Consider the following 20,868-nt stretch of genomic DNA (forward strand, 5'->3'; position numbering starts at 1 on the left):
AAAGCAACCTTGCTACCTCACAAAATGAAGGCAACATATTAATGGCTACAGCAGCCCCACAAAAGTGCAGAGAAAACAAAGGCAAGTCCGTGACTATAGTTTTTACCAACACTACAGAAGATATGGCATTAGTAAAACACAAGCAGCAACAGCGAAGGTTCATTTGTGCAGGCTTCCATCTTGTAGTTGAGTCATTCTCTGCAGCTCAACAGAAAGAATTACCTGAATAACACGCTATACTTTTTTTCTCCCCAGAGAGGGTTTCTTACTTTTTTGATGGTGTTTCTTCCCAAAACTTTTACAAGAAAATGTGCTGACAAAGGATTAAAAATAATTCCTCTCTAAAAGCCCAGTCAGGAGAAAACAAGCGATTGAAATAAAAGGCCAGTTTCACAATACTGAAAGGATACCAAAAGCATCACACTGGCATCTACACTATGGACCCTGCTGTTCTGTATTTCTGATTTTAGGAGTTTTGGTTCTGGATTTTGTTCATGTTGTTTTTAGAAATATTTTTTTAATTGATCCGCAAGAGGATGAACAAAGTTTGCCAGTGATGTAATACTACCTAGTTTAGTCAAACCTGCACTGGCTGCAAAGAGCCATGCAATGAAGACTGAATTGCTTAAAGTCACTGTAGATAAGGGAACAGACACACAAAACTTGACACACACCCACACACAACAAACACGACCTAAGGCAAGCTCTGGGCATGCCAGAGATCGTCACTTGCATCATGTACTCTGCTCATGCTCTGAAAACAGCAGGTCAGTGGCCACCACCAAACAAGTAAATAAAACATCTGGAATGACTAGAAAGGGAATAGCTTGCTCTTTTTCACTCACAAGATGGTCCTGTGTCATTCAATTCCCTATGTTATTGTAAACTGAAAGTTTCATCCAATCCCACCCAAACTAGAATCTGGTAGAATTTAGAACATAAGAGCACAGAGAAGGCTAAAGTTCAAAAATAAAGTGTGTTTTATAAAAAAAATAAAAATCTGTCCTGACATGAATTTACAAATTAATTTAAACACAAATAATTCAGACATTCCAATTTTTCTACTGAAAAACTGTATCAAAAGTAAAGGAAAGAAGGGAAATAATAATTTTTAAATTACATTATACCTCTCCTGCTTCTTAGAACTATTCTTCAGTTATTAAAACTATTCCTCAGCTACTTCCACAATGGGAAGCAAGGTCCAGTAGACTTTGTTCCTGCTTGGTACAGCTGTCCTCATGTTCCTAGATACAGCAGACATGCCCACCCAGACAATACTCTTGTCTCACGATGCTAAGGAGGAAGATGGAGGAAATCAATCTGTAACACAAAGCACATTAAGCTGGCTATACAGCAGCTACTACAAAATGAATGCTAGCAAGTCAAGAAGAACAAAACAATTTCTTTTTTTATTTAAAAGTACAGGATACTGTCAACAATTACAGGTCAGGCATTTTCAGAAAGACGTATAAGGTCATGATGTCTCTAAGCAACATTGTGATAGTCAAGAGCAACAGATGTTGTTTTCAGGACTAAACCACTCTAGAAAAACAGTACCGGAATCGATAGAACAGATATTCATAGGATGGTGATATCAAATGAAGGAGCTACAAAAATAACAGAGGTCTAACTCTGAAGACAAGAAGCAACATTGAATAATGAAGGCCAAGAAATAAAGGCAATATATAAAATTCTTTAAACTGTGTGGTAATAATTAGCCTGCGATATTCATGGCAGCACTGTATGTGGAGCACCAAGAGTACAATATACTAAGAATATTTTTAGTGTACTTACAAGCCAAAGTCAAACAGAAGCTTTTGAAAAATGCAAATCTGTATTGTTCTTTATTATATTTATTAAAAATAAAAAGGAAATATTGCCAACTGGAAAGCACTGCTAACTTATCGGGCTCTCTAGTTTGGACTGGACAATAGATACATCACCATTTTGTCAGGACATACAGACAGAGGCTCATCGCAAACAGATTCTACCAGTGCCAACACTTACTGTTTATGAAAGAAAATATTTTCAGCTGAGAATTTAAAAGCTTCATGAGGAAATTGCAACTCCAATCCCTAAGTAAAACTGACAAATACTCAGTTTTTGCAAAATGTCAGAATACCAAGGCCAAGTTGTGGCAAAACAAAATTACATAAACTTATCACTAAATAAAAATCATTCACAAGTTTTCTCCTTACTTGCAGTGAATCCATAAATGCACACGTAAATAAAATTAACAGAAATATTCCTAGGCAACATATTTTCAACTGAAATTACTGGTCTCCTAACCTAACTTTCCCAGAAGTACCCTATAACTACTTTTTCCTTCTGTGAACCCGTGTTCTTTTAGACCTGATAATACTGGTTGTCTCTAAACGTATGAAATTTTAAATGTGGAACGAATTAGAAGCTGCTCTCTGAGAATACAGAGATGTTTCTGCAACAATTGTTACACAGAGACCACCACAAATCGGGAAAAAATATGTCTAGCCCTCAATGGAAATCTTTGACTGGCAAAACCAAGATGTTTTCCTCATCAGTGGGGTGGCCAGGTTATTGTTCATGACCTGCATGTTAAGAGCTCATCACATTTGCAACTGTATTAACCACATTTATTTCCAGCAGATCTTGCCCTCTGAAACTACCAAGCAACCAGAAACTATGCCCTGATACAAATCCCACGCTCAAGGAGTCACAAGCTGGCTCCAGCCAGGTTACAACAGAGGCCGTACATCTGTGTGACACAGCCTCCCCTAGGAAGTTTTCCTTGTGAGAATTACAAGCACAAAACTGATACAGCCACAGAGATAACCACAAATTGCTGCTATTGTCATCTTGTATAATTACCTCCAGTGCTGCTGCACACCCTCAGGTCTCCACCCAAAAGCAAACCCAAGCAACAAGAGCATCTTGGAAGAAATAGTCACTGAGGCTTGTTATACCCTTAGCACCAAAGAACTTTTCAGCTTTTTCCTACCTAGTGTACAGCACATCACAGAATCACAGACTAGTTTGGGTTGGAAGGGCTAGTTCCTCCCCCGCCAAGGGTTCAGACACCTTCCACCAGAACAGGTTGTTCAATCTTTTGTTTTCATTAAAAACAGGTTATGATTAAGATACATTTACACACCATCAACACACTGCATCTGACCCTATGAGAAGGAATTAAAAACACTGTACAGTAATGAGAAAAGTAGGGAACCCAAATTAAAACGTAAATGCTATTTTGGTTTCAATCCTAAAGATTTTAAGGAGTACTTTTTACTGCTAAGGTGGTCCTTATGAAGAAAATAGATAATTTTAAGAATTCTTCTACATCACAGAGAAGCCCAGACAGAGGAAGTTTTATCTCCAAACACTGCTATGACACTTAGCATAACACAAGGAATCACTGAGAAGAACAGGAAATAAAACAGTACTCAAAACCACAGAGATATGACATTAAGTACAAACATTTAATAAGTTGCATCTAAGTAATTTTTTCCAGAGCTACTGAAGCTATAGCTAAGTCCTTTAAAAAAAGAAAATAGGGATAAAATATAAAGAATGATGGAAGAAGTTCCAATGCTATCCACTATAATCTCAAAAGTCACCTGGAGTTTAACTGATAAATGAAAATACTGTACTATTTTAGAGTAGGACTTGACCTCATATCTTATATAAACAATCTTATGATCATGAGAAACAGGGATTCAAAGCTGTGTTTAACTATCAACAAAGCCACATATTTTCATTTGATTATCCTGCAAACACAACACAATACAAAACAAAACCCATTTTTTTCCTGAATGGTATCAGTCAAAACTTTCACTGTTCAGTTGCCCTGTGACTAATTAACAAACTGATAGATTACAGATCCTATGATTTACTAGAATTTACTCTGCCACCATACAGTTCAAGCTTTTTGGTTTTGAATCCAAATGTAGTTTTCTGTTTCTTCAGAAACTGTGAATGGACAACTAAAAGGGTCCATCAGTTCACAATTCATCTTTATTTCTGATCTGCTTTCTTCCAAGTACATTGACATTAAGCCAATAATTTCTTTCACATTGAGCAAGTATCTGTCAAAAAATCCCACAAAAAAAACCAACAATAAGCCACCATGCAAGAGTAAACATAAGAACAAAGTTCCAAGACACACTGCCTAAAGGTTAGAAACTATTACTATTATTTCAAACATGGCCAAGTCTTCAAGTTTGTTAAGATTGAAAATCCATTGAATTTTGGTCTGTGTTTCAATTTCCTTGAGTAAAATACATTTTGTCAGTTTTTAAGTAACATGGGCTGTTCTCCAGCACCATACTAGATTTTCAACATACTTTCAATAAATTGGAAGCTCGTGTTAATTGTCACCACCAGGATTAAAAAACCTATCAATTTATGGTGACTGCAACCTTGGCCGTAACACCCAGGACCCTGCACTATCCCTTTTATTGCCACTGCATTGTCAACTTCACATTAAAAACCTTGGGTCTCTTCTTGCCTTGGGGGGAAGTCCCCATCTCATCTGCACAACCTCCACTGCATTACCTATAACTGAGGTAACAGCTTACAGTTTGTGTTTTTTCCCATTCCTTTGAGAATGAGCTCCAGCATTCAGTAAGCAAAGGTTATGAACTTCAAGATTTAATTTTAATACATAACTTTGAAACCTTTGAAGGAAGGTTTCATCCATCATCAGATTTTTGGTCAGTTCAGGAAATGGATCTGTGAACATAAATCAGATAAGAACAAAACGCATTTGAACTGTCACATTTTTTTTAAAGAAAAATACACTCAAAACTAAACCTCTGAATATGCGAGGTCATAAGGTGTTCCTACCTTCCTTCCAAAACCGCAAGCTTTGAATAACATGTACTCACGAATGGAAAATTCCTTTTCTGACACTGTACATTAAAGCTAGCTCTGCTGTTTAAAATGCCTAACTACTATGTCATGATCCTTCTACCTCAACTCACAGCCTAACCAGAAAGGGGAAGAACTCCCAGAATATCTCAGAAAGGAGACACACGTTTCCAATGCTTTACTACAATTTAATCAGCACCTGGACAACTATCATCAAATATCCCTCTGTAAAAGTACTGCTAGGTACTCTTGAGTTCAAAACTAAAGCTGGATGAGATGTTTTAGCTGCATGAGTCACAGAGATAGAGGAAAAACAATGTGCTCTACTGCGTACCAAACTTCACAGGATACTTTTTCAGGTCACAGTTTGTTATGTATACTCTGGCTTTGAATTAAAAAAACCAGACTGATTAACTTCAAATACAACTACAAAAACATAAAAATCCCTGCTCTTCCTGCCAGCTCTGGAGTTCCTGTTTGTTTGTATTTAAATTTATGGTACAGAAAGTACAGACATTTTTTTTGTTGCTCTTATTTATATATTACACCTTTCTAATAAAGTAGTATCTAAGCCATGCTTTTACAAAAATCACCTTGTGTCTCATCTTACTTCAAGATCTATTTCAGTAATTAGCCACAGGTGGTATTAACCACTTCACTAATCAAAGTTGATCAATGCTTTCATTATGAGATCATACTTTCTTTCAGTGGTTGATGAATTTGCCATACTTCAATTAGTTAGGCAGAAACTCTCCATTGTACATGTAAGGCTCAAACACTGATTTTTCTTACATTTCAACTGAAATGGCTCATCCAGTTCCAGGAAACAAATTAATAAATAAAATTAAGAAAAGAAATCCTTATGTTAGGAAATAAAACTGGAAACTATATTTGAAACACTCTAGTGACCACTGCTTCAGAAAAAGGACTAATCAAAGAGCATCCTCACCATCATGCCTTATGTCACCTGACCTTTAAAAACATGCAGCTATTAGAAGTCTCAATCGACTGCAAGTCCTGAGAGAAGATCCATCATGTTAAATATTTTGTAGACTTGGGGTTTTAAAGGCAAAACAAGCTTATGAACTAGAAACAGCATAGTGAAAGAAACTGGTGAAGAAAGATTTTGAGTATTTAATTGAATCCAGAATCACTTATGTGGAGAAAGATAAGGGAAGAAGATCTTTAGATAGTAAGAAGTAACACTCAAATGGATTAAATGAAATTAATAAAAGTCTGGGCACAAGCACCAGAAAGAACAGGAAATCAGAACACAACTCCTCCAGAACCATGTTCCTGAATCCAAACATTCCTCTGGTGAAGGAGAAACCTAAATCCAGTGTACAAGATACCCCAGTCACCTTCTAACACTGACTCCCATAGGAAAATTAGTTTGGAAAAAGCAGTTCAGCAGATAAAATTATATGGACACCACTAGAATGCAACTTTTCTTTTGCTTTCTCCTAAAAAAATCAAACAAGTAAAAGCAAAAAAACCCTAAAAACTATTACAAGAATATAAAATGTAAAGACCAAATTACTCTGTAAAATTATTTCAGACTTCTGTAATTAAGTGTTAAACATATACAACCCTAGCCACCATACAGGATAACAATCTAATGCTAAATTTCATGGACAAATAGAATCATAGAATGGTTTGGTTTGGAAGTCACCTGAAGGTCATCTAGTTCCAAACCCCTGGCTATGAGCAGGGACACCTTTCATTAGATCACACTGCTCAAAGACCCACCCAACCTACCCTTGAACACTCCCAGGAATGGGGCATCCAGAGTTAACAGAATTAAACAAAACAGAAAAATTTAAAAAAAAAAATAAAATTCAGTGCAAAGTTCAAAAACATTTTTTAAAAACAGTAATTACTAGCAGCATGGTATTGAAAGGTATACAACCAATTTTCTTTAGTATCAAAACAAGAGGCACAAAAAAAAAATCTTCATAGAAATGTCTCCAAATTCAGACAAAACCTTGGCCATAAAAAACTGCAGCCAGCATCAATGAAATGGACAGAAAATTCCAATATTTTAGGCAAATAACTCCCTATAAGAGATGCAGACCCAGCTATAACATGTCATGACTTAACTGACTTATGCAAATTTAGTGATTTAGTTAAATCATGTTGATTTAGTGAACGTGCTCTCCTAGATAGTCAATTGTCAAGTATTTTTTGGTAGCCAAAAATAAAAACAAGCAAAATAGTTTTGTTTTTACTCTGATATTATATATATATAATAATAATGACCATTTTGTCCTCAGAAGAGAGGCGAACATATTTTAGATTGACTGCTCGTTAATGAAAATTCAAAAGTTAGAAAACACGAGATAAGCATTTTCAAAATTATTTTAATACTTGAATTTAAGCCTGTAAGTCATTGCAGAGCATGTGACTGTATACTATGATGTTGCCACTCCCTGCTGCTCATCTCCACTCCCTCTAATCAGATAATTAAATTGCTCATGCAACATTTCCCCAGTCAGCTTTCAGCAAAATAAACCAGGTTGCTAAAGACTTGATGTTTGCAGCACTGGATTTAAGGTGGAGCCTACAATAGCCCAACACCTTTAGGATGAAATGCAGTGATGTTACCAACTGACACAATACAGACAGTAGCCTCCAATTACTGCTGGTATTGTACAGATCAACTAAATTTTTTATTCTGTCTGCACTTAGAAGAAAACATGCACAAGCTCCCCTCATTATGCTGAAACTTGTATGCTGTGCTGTCACCTTAGACAGCTGATGAAATCATCACCAATCTTCATCATTGACAATATCTTTCTATCACAGAGCTGTAAGTGGTTCATAATCATTAAAAATTGAAAGAAATTCAAGTGGTCAGCAAGGATGCCTTTCAGTTACAAAAATTTATTTCCTTATTAAGTTTTATTACCAACAAATGCTTCAAATGGCTGGCTGACCTACTATATAAGAAGTCCACACTCTGGGGTTTTTTTGCCTCACTCAGGTGCTGACTCACCAAACTCCTCTCATCTCTTCTACTTTTCTGAAGCCCCAGAAGCATCTGTGTATTTTTGGTAGAGTTTAATTTTGTAAACAGACATCTAACTGTATACTTCAGTACATTACTTATGATGAACAGTGTAGATAAAACAATACTTTGTGCTTGTGTCTGCTGTGAAGAAAAATGTACAGAATCACAGCTATAGCCTTTTGACAAAAATCTGTGTACCCCAAGGGTTTTCAAATATCTGTGTTCTGGGTTTTACTAGAAAGACTATAAAGTCTTTGTCACTGTAATATTTCAGCCCTTCTGCATCAGGTTTGTTTCATGAGAAACAAGACTTCTGCAAAATAGTATTAGTTTTGTTCATTACCAGAGGCAAAGCAGACACCATTTCACAGAGGTACACAAGCAAACCATGACAAAAGAGGTAATTAATTTACTAGATCTCCCAATTTTTAGTGCAGTAAATTTCCAGTTTTTTGCTTCTGATAGGGGTCTGTGGTGAAGCTTTGCCAACTCAGACCCTTTACTGGCTTCAAGGGAGCAAACACCACCAAAGAGCCACATGCATCTTCACTTGCATATTCTAATCACCAATGTCTTTGACATTACAGATCATGTCCACAATATTTATTAAGATGACGATTTCCTGAATCAGACAGAAAAAATTCAGTTGAGCAACAAAAGACTTTGTCTTACACCCCTCCCTAACAAGAGACTAGAGTAATCACAGAAACTCCTCAGGTGTCTAAGGTGTCAGAAAAGGCACAGCCCTACTCCCTGCTTGTGATAACAATCTTCCCCAGCAGTCAGGAAAAACATCAAGTTCCCAGAAGGTAAAAAGTGTAGGAAAAAACTTATTTGACTAATATATCAATGAAGTTTCCATTTTATAAGCAGGGAAGCAAATTGTTCAGTGCTACCTTCTACAAAACAGGATAAAGGGACAAGAGTAAAAAGTACAAAGTTCTAACACATACTAAGAATACATAGTTTAAAAGGGGAAAAAATTACCTCAGAACTTTAAAGATGTTACCAATTTCTTGAAATTTAGGAGAAGCATTATGACATTAGAGTTGCATTTCAGAGAATTCAGTATTTATATCAGTAAATATTCAGGATTTTATTCTAGACTCAGAACAAAGTACTTTTTTCATTTTACAGAAGCCTTTCTATTTAGAAATTAAGGCATTTAGCTAAAATAGTCATGTAAGAAGAATATTAAAAACTGTCTATAAAAGCTGTTTTTTAAAGTATACAGTTCTTTTAAGTCTTGAATTAACTATTCAAAACATTAATCATGTCTGTTAGACACATGAAGCTTCAAGTTTTCCCTGTTATCCTAAAATTCTTTCCACATATAAACACCCAATAAAACATTCCTTTATGTCAACACAGTATGTTTGCATCTTTCTTTTACTTGAATGAATGGCTGCAAAATGGATGTTTTGCTATTCCATTTTAAAAAAAGGAAAAGGAGACAATTGCAAATGTTTCTGCTGAAAATCTAATGTTCTGCTTTCTTCTGGATCAACAAAATATGCATTTGTAGAGAAAAGAAAAAAATTAGTAATACTGTAATTATTGCATTATCCAGAATCCAAATACTCATCAGGAGTTGTAAAATTCACTATATCAGATATCAGTTAGCAAAACACCCACAAACTCATTTTTGCATGTAATTTGTTTAAGAAAATTAACACACTGATGACTAACTGACACTGTGTAGGAAGCACTTCCTTTGTCATTAAATCATGTTTCTATGACACTATATTAAAATACTGGTGATACTAGAGTATTTTACTTAAAAAGCTTCCAAATAAATTATTGCTATCCCTAAGCAGTATTCACTGAACCAAATCAGAAGCTTATTTCCTAAAGAATGCTGACTAGTTTATATGTATTTGGTAAACTGGGAGACACTAGTTTATTTCATAATTTATGTTGGAAACTTTCAAAGCGACTGTGTAGTAGAGCATGCTTTACCTCAAGAGAGAGAAAAAAATCCAAAATAATCTGTTTGTATAATTTTGTGAAGGTTTTTTGAGAAGAAGCACATATTTTACTGAAGAGGAAAAGTACTGAAACTGCAATTTTGAGTACAGCAGTGGGTACCCGTGCATCACTTCAAAACAAATTTACTGTACTTTCATGCTCCCCACTGACAAATCCCTCCCTTCTTCAGCTATCCAGACTTGACTGCAAGTCCATTACAGAGAGAATATGCTAAAAGGACTGAGGATGAAGAACTTGTTACTCTAAAATTAAAAAGCTTGGCCATTTAAAAAGGCTCTGGGGACTTTTTCAAGTAAGTTTCACTTGATATTTTTCCATTAAAAAAAAAAACTACCAAACAATCAAAGCACAACTTGGAATGAAGTTCATGCATTTCCATTATAAAAAAAAAGCTTAGTTTCAGTAGGTTATGCTACAGTTTTCACAAAACCAAATTGAATTCACCTTCACACACCAGCAAAAGCATTCTAAGACTCTCTGCCAAACTGCTCAGAGATAACTCTCGGAGATGCTTCTCTGCTATTACCAGAACATTAAACACCCTGTTGTTGTAGATGACACAAATGCATGGCAGAAGTCTAGAGTATTTTCTGTACTGTAAGGAATTATCTAGAACTCAGAAACATGACAGACAGAATAACAAAGAGCCTGGAACAAAAAGATCCAATAAAGCCACCTACAATCACAGTAACACCCTCGATCATGATCCATTTTCCTTCTGAAAGGTCATTCAGCTGGAGAAATGACTGCAAGAATGGATGAACCTGCACTGTTATTAGCTATCCAAAGGGTTACACCCTTGCAAGCACTGAAGTAAATTTTCCTAATACGTTACCCATTTCTAGCTTTCAGACACCGAGTTTTGTCCCACCCTTTTTGTACCACCTTGAAAAACAGGCCACTCTACATCTTTTAAAAAAATCATCATTACTAAGTACAGTTCTTCAGAAAATTTGTATCTAAAATATGTGACAACATATTTCCTAGCTCATATATCAGCCAATAGGTGTTTCTAAGTAAGCACGAGGAATTTAAGCATTTCAAAGAATCTAACAATTTAGAAATGGACAGATTTAAATGGAGAGAAAGCAGGGCTGGTGGCAGAGGAGAAGTCTTTCTTTCTGTATGGGGTGAGGTAGGAGAGGTACAGGCACAGGATATGAGGCATTCCCCTCAGTGCCAATGCTACTGGGCTTTTGACAAAACAGCTCAAAGCTTTCAGTAGATTTTGGCATTTCATCAGGGTTTGGAGGAACTTTGAAATAACCACCTCTTTGTTATCATCGAACACTCAAATCCATCTGTTTCTATTCTAAGAGTCAACGCAAGAATTATGTACCTGACAAAATGTATTCAAAGCTGTAATTTGCTGCATTTCCAGCAAGTTGGCTCTCTCTGGCTGGGGGAGTCCAGCACACCACAATACGTATTTCAGATACACATGAAGGCCACTAAAAAAAACCCAAGAAAATGTTATGTGGCAGATGCCATTCTCTTATCTGCAATAAGAGATCTGTACTTACCAAAAATGCCCTGAATTCATCAGAGACTGAACACTAATACTGTATTAATTTATAGAGAGGGGAAGGAAGTTCTCTCCTAAGTTCATGCATGTTGCTGTCCTTGGTAGGTAACAACTCTCCCCTGATCAGCTTGATAAATCAAACTGAAAAGATGCTCAGAAACAATCATAGAAATAATTTTTTAAAAAATATTTTGTGTATAGATGCACTGCAAATACAGAGACAGTCTTGCTCAGTAATATTTCACCTTACTACAGATACCCATGGAAGATCTAGGTATGTGTTGAGGAACCAGGGGTTTCCTCAGCTTCTCACACAGTTGACAGCAAGTGGCAGGCACCTCCAGAAAGCAATTCAGAGCACTTAAGTCCTGTCTAATTTAAATACTACAAAACACTTTTCAAAACCATCTCCCTTCTATTAAACATTCATCTTAAACCTGGATGAACACCAGCAGAAGTGTGCTGCTGCTTGGCAAAACATATAGGGAGGGTACAAACACATTCAGAAGTCCATCAAGTAGATTTTTGAAAACTGTTTCCAGTTAAAAACTTTGTAGACTATTCCTGTCACTGCATGAATGTATTTAAATACAAAACATTCAGTTACCCATTCCATAAACCTTACATTCGATTTTGCCTGTATATGACCATATCTGTAAAGTCAGAAGTAGTACAAAAACTACAACTCCCAATAATTTCCCCCCAGAGTAGTGATAATATTCTTGGAGAGGGTATGAACAGATAAGGAAAGCACAGCATACCTCCTGCATAAACTTTAAGGAACTGAAAATACTATGCTATGTGGAATTTGAAAGCTCCTGAGATTGTTGCTTATCTTAAAGATAAGCAAACACACATCCCCCCCAAAAAAAAAATCCAAACAAAAAAACAAGTCCAAACCCAAAAGTCCAGAATTGTTAAGTTTTATAGAGAGACATCAATAGCAAATAGTTCAAAATACAGAGCTGAAAGCAAGTCCTCATAAATTAAATGAAGTCTCAGTAAAACTGCGTTAATTTTACCTGTGAAAATCTTCATGCACTGTATCTCTTAAATACACAGCAAATAAAAAAATCTCCTTAATATCTAGGACCTGTCTCAAACTTCTACGACTAACTGACCCACAGAAGTAAAGCCATGTAAATATTAGGTATTCTATGTACACACTACAAATGCATATGAAGACTAAATACAAATACCTTTTCTTGAAAATAAATAAGCTCACATGTAATAAAATACTGGCTTTGTTACTACCAAACAGTTGTTTCCTCTAATCTATTCACAGCCACGTTTCAATTCCCATTTACCTTATTTTTTCCACATTCCTATACTTTAAATACTCATTAAAGCAGGAGAACATACAATGAATCAAGGTCTGCAGACAAAAATAAGTACAGTCTATTGAGTAACTGAGTAAAGCATGCGTAGCATATGCATAAACACCACATATACCCACACTGGTTTTCCTCTTAAAAAAAGAAACAAACAAAACCATAAACGTGATGGGTATCTTGATAATAAATTGCATTACTGGCAAACCTCTGACAACAGCAAGCAATAACTAGAGGTGTCCTGCAGATCTCTTATTTCCACGCTAATGTCTATGACAGCATCCCAAATTCACACTGAAAAGTACAAATTAACATATGTATGAACTAACAACCAGAGAAGTTTAAATTGTCCTTTAAACAGACCAAGCATTCAAACTATCTTCCTCCTATTGCAGTAACTATTCCCAAAAAACACACCAATTCCTCTGGCAGACTCCACAGACATGAATGATTTTGTGTTTCTTTCAAATTAAAAAAATCATGATAAATTTGACAGTTTTTGCCCAAGTAGCTGAAAGAGGGGAATGCAGAGGAGATAAAAAACAAGAATTTGGAAACAATCAGTGTATCCAAAAGTTAGAAATTTGCTTGTTGTAAGGAAGTTTCTTAGTTCTGATTTTAGATAGAGAACTGAGTCCTCTGGAAGATTTTTCTCCTGAAATGTAGTGTGAAATGCATAAAGGAAGACTGAAATTTCAGTACCCCAGTCTCACACTGTTGACTGCTAAGCACCTAACTCAACTGACATGAGAATTCTGAAGTCACAAGCCTTTAAACCATCCTTTCAACTCCTTAGTTTTTAGATCACATGTGGTAATATCCAAGATAAATTTTAAATGCACCTTCCAAAACTGATGCCAATTCAACACTTAAAGCCGTTGGAAAAGCAAAAAAACAAACAAAAACCAACTCCCCCACCAAATAAACAACCAAACAAAAAAAAACAATGCTGCAAACCCAACCTCCCAACTTCCAAAGTCAGTTCATTTACACTACATGAGCATGGTGGGCTTCATTCTCCCAGTAAATTAATAGTCATAATAAAGAGTCATTTGCCAGCCATTAAAGCACTAAAATTGAGAGCATTCCTTTCATCAATTAGCTTACCAAATTAAAAGCAGTAAGGTCTTCCTGCATCAAAGCAAGCCAAAGCCAACTCCTCTCTTCTAATAATAGAAACCTGGAGTCTAACAACCAAACTCCAAGGAAAACACCACTCAGAACAGTTTCAATAGCACTGAAAAAAACCCAGTTTTTAACATACTTGGCAGAGGGAAAAAAATATAAACTACATTATACTATTTCAAGCCTAAACAAACATCCATTAAAACATTCATTTTAATGTATACACATTTCGTAATATTTCTCAACTATCAAACTGAACAACACAAAATGGTCCAACTCAGACCATAAGCTCCTCCTGCAAGATAAGAAGTTGAGTAAGGTTTCAAAAGAAGCACATAATATGATCTGATACATTCTTTCAAAATTGTTCACTAATATACTTGTTAAAATTCTGACCCATACAGGTTAGTAATTCTACCTGGATTTGATGACCAAGAGAAAATGAATAGAAAACAAAACAGAATGAATAATCCTCTGTGTATTATCTTTCTAGAGCAGAAGGAAGTGAACAAAATTTGTTGGGATATGGAGATTAGAATTCTTTCTTGGCCACAACACAATGCCTCCTAAGAACTTATAAATCAGCTATTTACACGAATGGCTGCATTTAAGTCGAAGCAGTCAGGAATTTCAGAGGATTACTGCTAAATGCTGGTTTTCTGGACATCAAACTTCACAGCCAAGTTTAAGAATTGTTAATGTCTATGAACAATTCAGCTCACCTCAAACACCTAACATGGGGGAAGAAACTGGTATTTGTGTTTGATTATCTTTTGTTTTCTTTATTCATTTGTGTACAGCATCAATAAAGCTTTTTTTCCACCCTAAATATTGCTGCAGTATGGTGATGCAAGTAATTGCTTTTAGTTACACATTTGAGGCCAAAGAATAAAAATTACCTAACTAAAACAGTAATCAATTACTACTGCAACAGCAAATTAATACAAGTCACATGGAGAAGTCTAGCAGCCAATTAATAGAGAAACATTTCTTTATATAACTTAAATGATTGTTAGGTTAAACAAATTACAATTCACACCTAACCACAGACAGAAGCACATTAGTAAAGTGCAGTGGAATAAAGAAAATAGAAGTTCTGAGTCTGCCTGATAGTCCTTTTAAAAAGACAGCACCTCCAGCTGGGGCATGAATTCAGCACTGATTCAGTAGACAAGAACTCTATCTACTAAATCAACAACAAAACTTCTTGCAACAGTCCAGGTTTCACTTGGAAATCTTGTCGAAATACCAGCCAAGCCCAGCCTTGATTAGACTGCAATGAGATCATAGCTTGAGGAGGTATAGCTGTAGGCTCTTGTAAAGCTGATTCTTAAGAGAAACTTATTTAAATGATATATCAATCTTTCCTTAAATGTATGAACTGGAATGTTCTCACACCTATTAATGTAATATGGATAAAGCTGACTGTAAAACAACTTCAGAGTTCCTAAGGATAATGTTAGTACAGGAAGTAAAGTGACTTTCATCCACCACCCACAATCAATAGTACGATCGACACTGCAAGCTGGGCATCTCAGATAAGAGCACTTTTAAAGTAAAAGTAATCAAGATAATGCAGCTATGGGAGATTTTCATGAGATTCACACTTGAGCACTCTGACTTTTCATTTTCATTATTTCCAATTAGATCTCCCTCTTCGGATGTTTTTTTAAAAAAATAAAAACACAAACTGAGGCTCCTTCCAATTATTTTCCTCAAAGTTCCCATTTCACCTTTTGTTGAAATATGCACGTTGCTATAAAAAGCAAGTCCTTTTTTTCAAGATGTCAAATTAGGCAAGAACAAGTTGCCTTTGGGCAATTTTTTTTGGAATGTTATCACACACACATGCAGAGATCAGAAAAAATGTAAAGCATCTTTTTAAAAGGACATTAAAAAATTATGGTATGAAACACAGCGACAATGCTAAAAGCCATTTTTCTTAAATATTAGCAACACCATTTGCACTTAGGTGGGGCAAGTTTTAGACGACCAGCTATGTTTAAAGATTGAACAAGCTGTATCATGCACCATTTCTCTACCTATTGCAGCAATAACAAAAAAGGCAAGGGGGAAAAAAAATTTAAAAAAGGGCTTGTACCTGGCAGGTGAACTTGATACTCTGCCTACCTGGTTCTATTTCTGGACTATTTCTCCAAGTCTTCTTTCAGATACAGAAAGAAATGCTACTGTGAAATGGGGAAACCTACCCACCCCAAACATGCTGGGCCCACTGCTGGCCACTGCAGTGTGACTGTGCACTGACCTCTCCCGGGGCAAAGCACTTCCCTCACAGCATCAATCATGAAATGGTTTGGCTTGGAAGGCACCTTTAAAGGTCATCCAGTGCAACCCTGCTGCAACGAGCAGGGACGAAACTCCAGCAGCTGAGCACACACTTACACTCTTGGTAAGGCTGGACACATTTTCTCCTCTTTAGCATGCCTTCCCTTCTCTGATTATTGGCAACTTGGGGAATCAAAAGACACTCTTGCTTTAATTGACTTAATTTCCAGCTAAAAAATTCCCAAATAATATTTGCAGCCAGTATTTGCACTAGACTCTCCCTATGACATTTGTAACAAAAAAATTCCCTTCCTATCAACAAGTGAAATAGCCACACAACCAGAGAAATGGAGAAGTGTATTACACAGACAGTGCTGAAAAGTGAACACCATATACTTGCTCATGAATTTTTCAGTTACATTATTTTTTAGCGCTACTTCTCTGGCAGTTCTGCCATATATGCTAAAGAAACCGGGAAATATTTACAAACACAGACTTCCCAGCATTTACATAAATGTGCAACTTTCTTCAAAGGCTGATCTTGCTATCGAGACTGTAAAAGCAGAGACAGGCAGAATTTTAGAAATCCCCCTTAAGCAGCTGCTATCTGAGACTCCATTCACACCTTGTCACATTCCTCTCAGAGTTGGCAGCTGTCGTCATCCACCCTCACTTTCCCAGAGATGCTCTGGACTAGAGTGAGACAGAGCTTCAGAGCCAGCTAATGCTTAAGCGCAGTTTGAATCCACAAAACCAGGAGTTTGTCCACAGGTGTCCTGAAGGATTTAGTCCACACGGTTTTCTTGGGTCTCCCACTGACAAGCCATCAGTCTACCTGAGAAGGAAGGACACATGCCACAGAGAGAAGCACTGGTGAAATGGCATCCCCTCATCCATGGCAGTCCAATGATCCCCACTCAGGAACAGGGTAAGAACAGAGTAACTGAAGTTCAGAGCTCTCTTCAGCTGAGAGGAGACAAACCTTACATCTCCTGCAAGGAGGGACTGTTTTAGCCAATCTGTATTAAATTATTCTTCCCACCACGAGAAGCAGTACAGTAAAAAAATAAAACACCATCATGGGTGGGCCAAATCAAGATGGAACATTTTGCAGCTAAAGAATTGTAGTCCTGGGCACACAAGTTTCAGTCCCTGGTTTCTACACTAGTTTTATACCACTGTATCCACTGTAACAACAGGCAAATAAAAATATACTCCCAAAATTTAAACCCAAAAATGCAGGTTCTCTCTTACTCCTAGGTCTGTACGGATGGACCCAGACTGCGCTTCCACACAGCAGCACAGCTGTGTGGTTCCACCTAATTATTCCCTTGCAACAGACCCAGTTTAAAAGGTTCCCAGGCACAGACACTTCTCTCCACATACCACAGCCACATCCTCATGCCACAAATACTTAACGCCTGTTACTTAATACCGAGGTAACATTATGAATAAGTATCGCTGATCAGTCTTTAGATGTAGCACTTACTTGCCATTACCAGAAAGGCGGAATTATTTGAATTGGTACTTAATAGCTAGTATGTACATAGTAAAATAGCTATTTTCTCCTTTCCTCAAATGCTCCCAGGTTTGCTGTTCTCTAATTGAGGACACTGGTAAGCGGCCAAAAGTCTTGCAGTCATTTTTCAGCCTATACATCTGACACTGACTGTTGTTCCCTGAAAAACATCACGAGGGAAGTGATCTAGAAACAGATGGTTTGAAAAGTCTTCACTTGGAAAGTTTATAACACAGTTGTTTCAAGGGTGGGAGAAGGGAACCAACTAGAAAACTCACAAAAAAACCCATGAGAAATAAGATTAGTGTAATTTCTGCTGTGGATGAAACAGGACTTGTTGACCTCTGACACTCTCTGGCACTTTCAAAATGTGAACAGGCAGAGTCCAGAGGACTTGTAGACAAAAGCATATATATAACTTTCTGACAGATCTTGCGCAAAATGTGCTTTGCTAATGTGATTTTCTTTTCACTACAACATATGGATCTATTTTAATGTGCTTTCACTGTGCAACATGAAAGCTCTCTTAACTGCAAAAACCAACAATTACTGAGAATGGAGGCTCTTGAGTCAAAACACATCCAGATGAAAAAAAATTTCTACAAAACGCGATGCATTTCTTTAACTCGTGTCCAGTACACTGAGATTAAAGCCGCGAGCATACAAAGACAAAAAAAAAGAAAAAAAAGAAAAAAAAAAAAGAAGGCAACCAGAAAGTTCATATATACACAAGCACGAACCCCTCCCCCGTCTTCGGTGCATAGATTTGGTCACTATCCACAAGACTTTTCTGTTTAAAGAAAAAGGGACAAACAAAAGGCTATCCTAATTACTTAGAATTTGCAAGTGCAACGGCAGCGGAGAAAACTCAGCCTCTGAGCCGCGAATTTCAGTCCCCATACCCTCCTGCGCCAGGAGCCCGGAGGGGAAAGAGGGAGGGAGCAGCCCAGCAGAAGGTTTCGGGTCCCCCAGCCAGTTACCAGCGCCCACAGCGACGGCGCCGGCTTTTTACCGGAGCGTACGAGCGGCCAGAAGCGGCAGCTCGGAGCCGCCAGGCTGCCTGCACCCACCAGCAACCTGTTGCCCCGAGAGCTGCTGCGATCAGCCCCGCACCCTCCGGTACCGCTCCCCGCTCCCCGGGCGCTGGTGGCGGCCGTGTGGCCCCGAAGCACCCCCGGGCCGGCGGCACCTGCGCTGGGCGCGCTGCCCCGCGGTACCTGCGCCCCGGGCTGCGGGCAGGCGGCGCGGCCGGGCTGTCACCGCCGCGGGCATGGCAAAATGGAGCCGGCCGGACCCACCTCCCCCGCGCCCCGGCGCCGCTCACCTTGGTGATGATGAGGGGCTCCCCGTGCTCCCGTCCGCCCTTCAGGGTGAAGCCCCAGGGAGCCCCGCCGGTCAGCTGCACCTCCACCAGCTTGTAGCCCTCAGCTGCCCGCGGCTCCACCATCACCATGACGGGGCCCGGTTCCACCAGCCCGCCGCCGAGCCGAGGGTCGCCGACGGCCAGCCGCTCCCGCCCGCCCCGCAGCCCCACCTCCTCCATGGAGCGCCCGTCGCCGCTGGGGCTGGCTCGCCTCTGCCGGCCGCTCCCCGGTGCGCGCCAGCCGGCGGCCGCCCGCGGAGCCACCTACCCGCCCCGCCGCGCCGGCCGGCCCGGCCCCATCGGCGGCGAGAGAGGGCTGCTCCGCCCGCCCCCTCCTCTTCCTCCTCCCCCACAGCTCGCGGTATTGTCTCACGCCGAGGCCGGAGCCCGGCGGCGGGGGGGCGGCACCAACTTGTGGCAACTTGGCGGCGGGGCAAATGCCGCCGAGCAATGCGGGATGTGGGGAGGAGCGCAGCGGGGAGAGGCGCCCCCGCCTCCCCTTCGCCTCGAAAAGAGGGCGAAACCCGCGTTTCAGCAGCGGGGCAGCCGCTCGCCCCTCCCGGAGAGCGGCAGCCCCACAGCGCGATCCCCCGGCCCAGGAGGAGGGGGGAGAGGGGAGCAGCCCCGGCCGGCCGCCAGACAAAGGCAACGGCGAGAACGTCCGTGAGCCCCGAGTCACCCCGCGGCCGTACCCGTGCCACCCCCGCCCCACCACACGCAGGAGCGACCGCGCCTCCACTCCGGCCCCGCTCCCAAACAAAAGCGACGAGCAGGTGGAGGGTGGGGTAAGAGGGCAGCCGGCGGCTGTGACCGGCCCCCGGGCAGAGACGCCCCGCCTTCGCCTTGCCAGGCGGCAGGGGGCCGGGGCGAGGAGCGCAGAGGGGGCCGGCTCTTGCCGGCTCTTCCCGTCTCGCCGCGGCGTTTGGGGAGGGGAGAACCGGGCAAGGCGGGGGGCAGGTCAGGGGGCAGCCGCAGCGGGAGCCGAGGGAAGGAAGGAGGAGCTTTCCGCCGGCCCCTCCCGGCCCGAGCTGCCTCCACCACCTGTGGGGCGGGAGGGGCCGCGGGCGCAGGGCCGCGCTCTCCCGCCCGGCCCCTCTAGCGGCAGCGCCGCAGCACCGCCCGGCGAGGCCCGGCCCGGCCCGGCCCGGCCCGCCCGGCCCTCCGCCGCCACAACCGACGGGACGGGCACCGGCGGGAAGCACAGGTGAAGCCTTCGGTGAAGAAATCCAATGAAGAAGAGATTTGGAGTTCCAGATTAAAAAAAAAAAAAAAAAAAAAGAAGTTTGATGCCAGAGTGCGAGGCAGGACTTAAAGTGCTAATCTGAAGGCAAATCTTATGGATGGGAAATAAATCCTGGGTTTGGGTTTGCCTGACACCTTCACTGAGTTAGTGGTGAAGCTGGGAGTGAAATACTTATTTTTGCAATTCTCGCGGTTTGATTGAATCACTTTATAGGAGGTTCCAGTGTTTTAAATCATGACCAGACTTGGCCTGGAGTACCAGTGTGCTAGCACACAATCCTCCTTGGCATTTCCCTGCCAAGCAGGCAAAGTATTGCTTGATCTAAGACAGAGGGAAATATCTACTTTCATTTCTGAAAGACTAGTGAACTTCAAGGTATTTTTTCATGTGACAAGCTGTCTCCTGGAGGTGCCTGGTGTATGTAGTAGGATTTTAAGGTTTTTGTATATTGATGTGACAGGTTTTATTTTGCTTTCTGAAAGTCACCATTGGGCCATTCTGACTATGTAGTCTGTTCCTCTAACTTGTGTTTCACTTGGTTTATTTCTCATAAAACTCTCCTGCCTCGAACTAAACTTTTTTTGGTTGGTTGGTTGGAGTTTTTTTCCCCTACAATACTTACAGGCTTAACT

The 20,868-nt window shown here is 39.9% G+C and overlaps 1 protein-coding gene across 3 annotated transcripts in view; it reads right to left on the reverse strand.

Annotated features, from left to right (window-relative positions):
* The window catches only part of SHROOM2 (shroom family member 2), a 118,421-nt gene extending 98,518 nt beyond the window's left edge, over positions 1–19,903 (reverse strand). The window contains exon 1 of one of the 3 annotated variants that reach the window (XM_058864292.1): positions 19,262–19,903. Coding sequence is in view for 2 of the 3 variants with exons in the window: in XM_058864273.1 (XP_058720256.1) it covers positions 18,955–19,173 (219 nt within the window). In the remaining variant the exon portion in view is untranslated. Of the gene's footprint in view, positions 1–18,954; positions 19,174–19,261 lie in introns of those variants that run through there. The other 2 variants (XM_058864273.1, XM_058864283.1) reach the window with 2 other exon arrangements.
* Positions 19,904–20,868: the final 965 nt, after the last annotated feature.

The sequence above is a fragment of the Poecile atricapillus genome, chromosome 1, assembly GCF_030490865.1.
Source record: "Poecile atricapillus isolate bPoeAtr1 chromosome 1, bPoeAtr1.hap1, whole genome shotgun sequence".
In the NCBI taxonomy this organism is placed as follows: Eukaryota; Metazoa; Chordata; class Aves; order Passeriformes; family Paridae; genus Poecile; species Poecile atricapillus.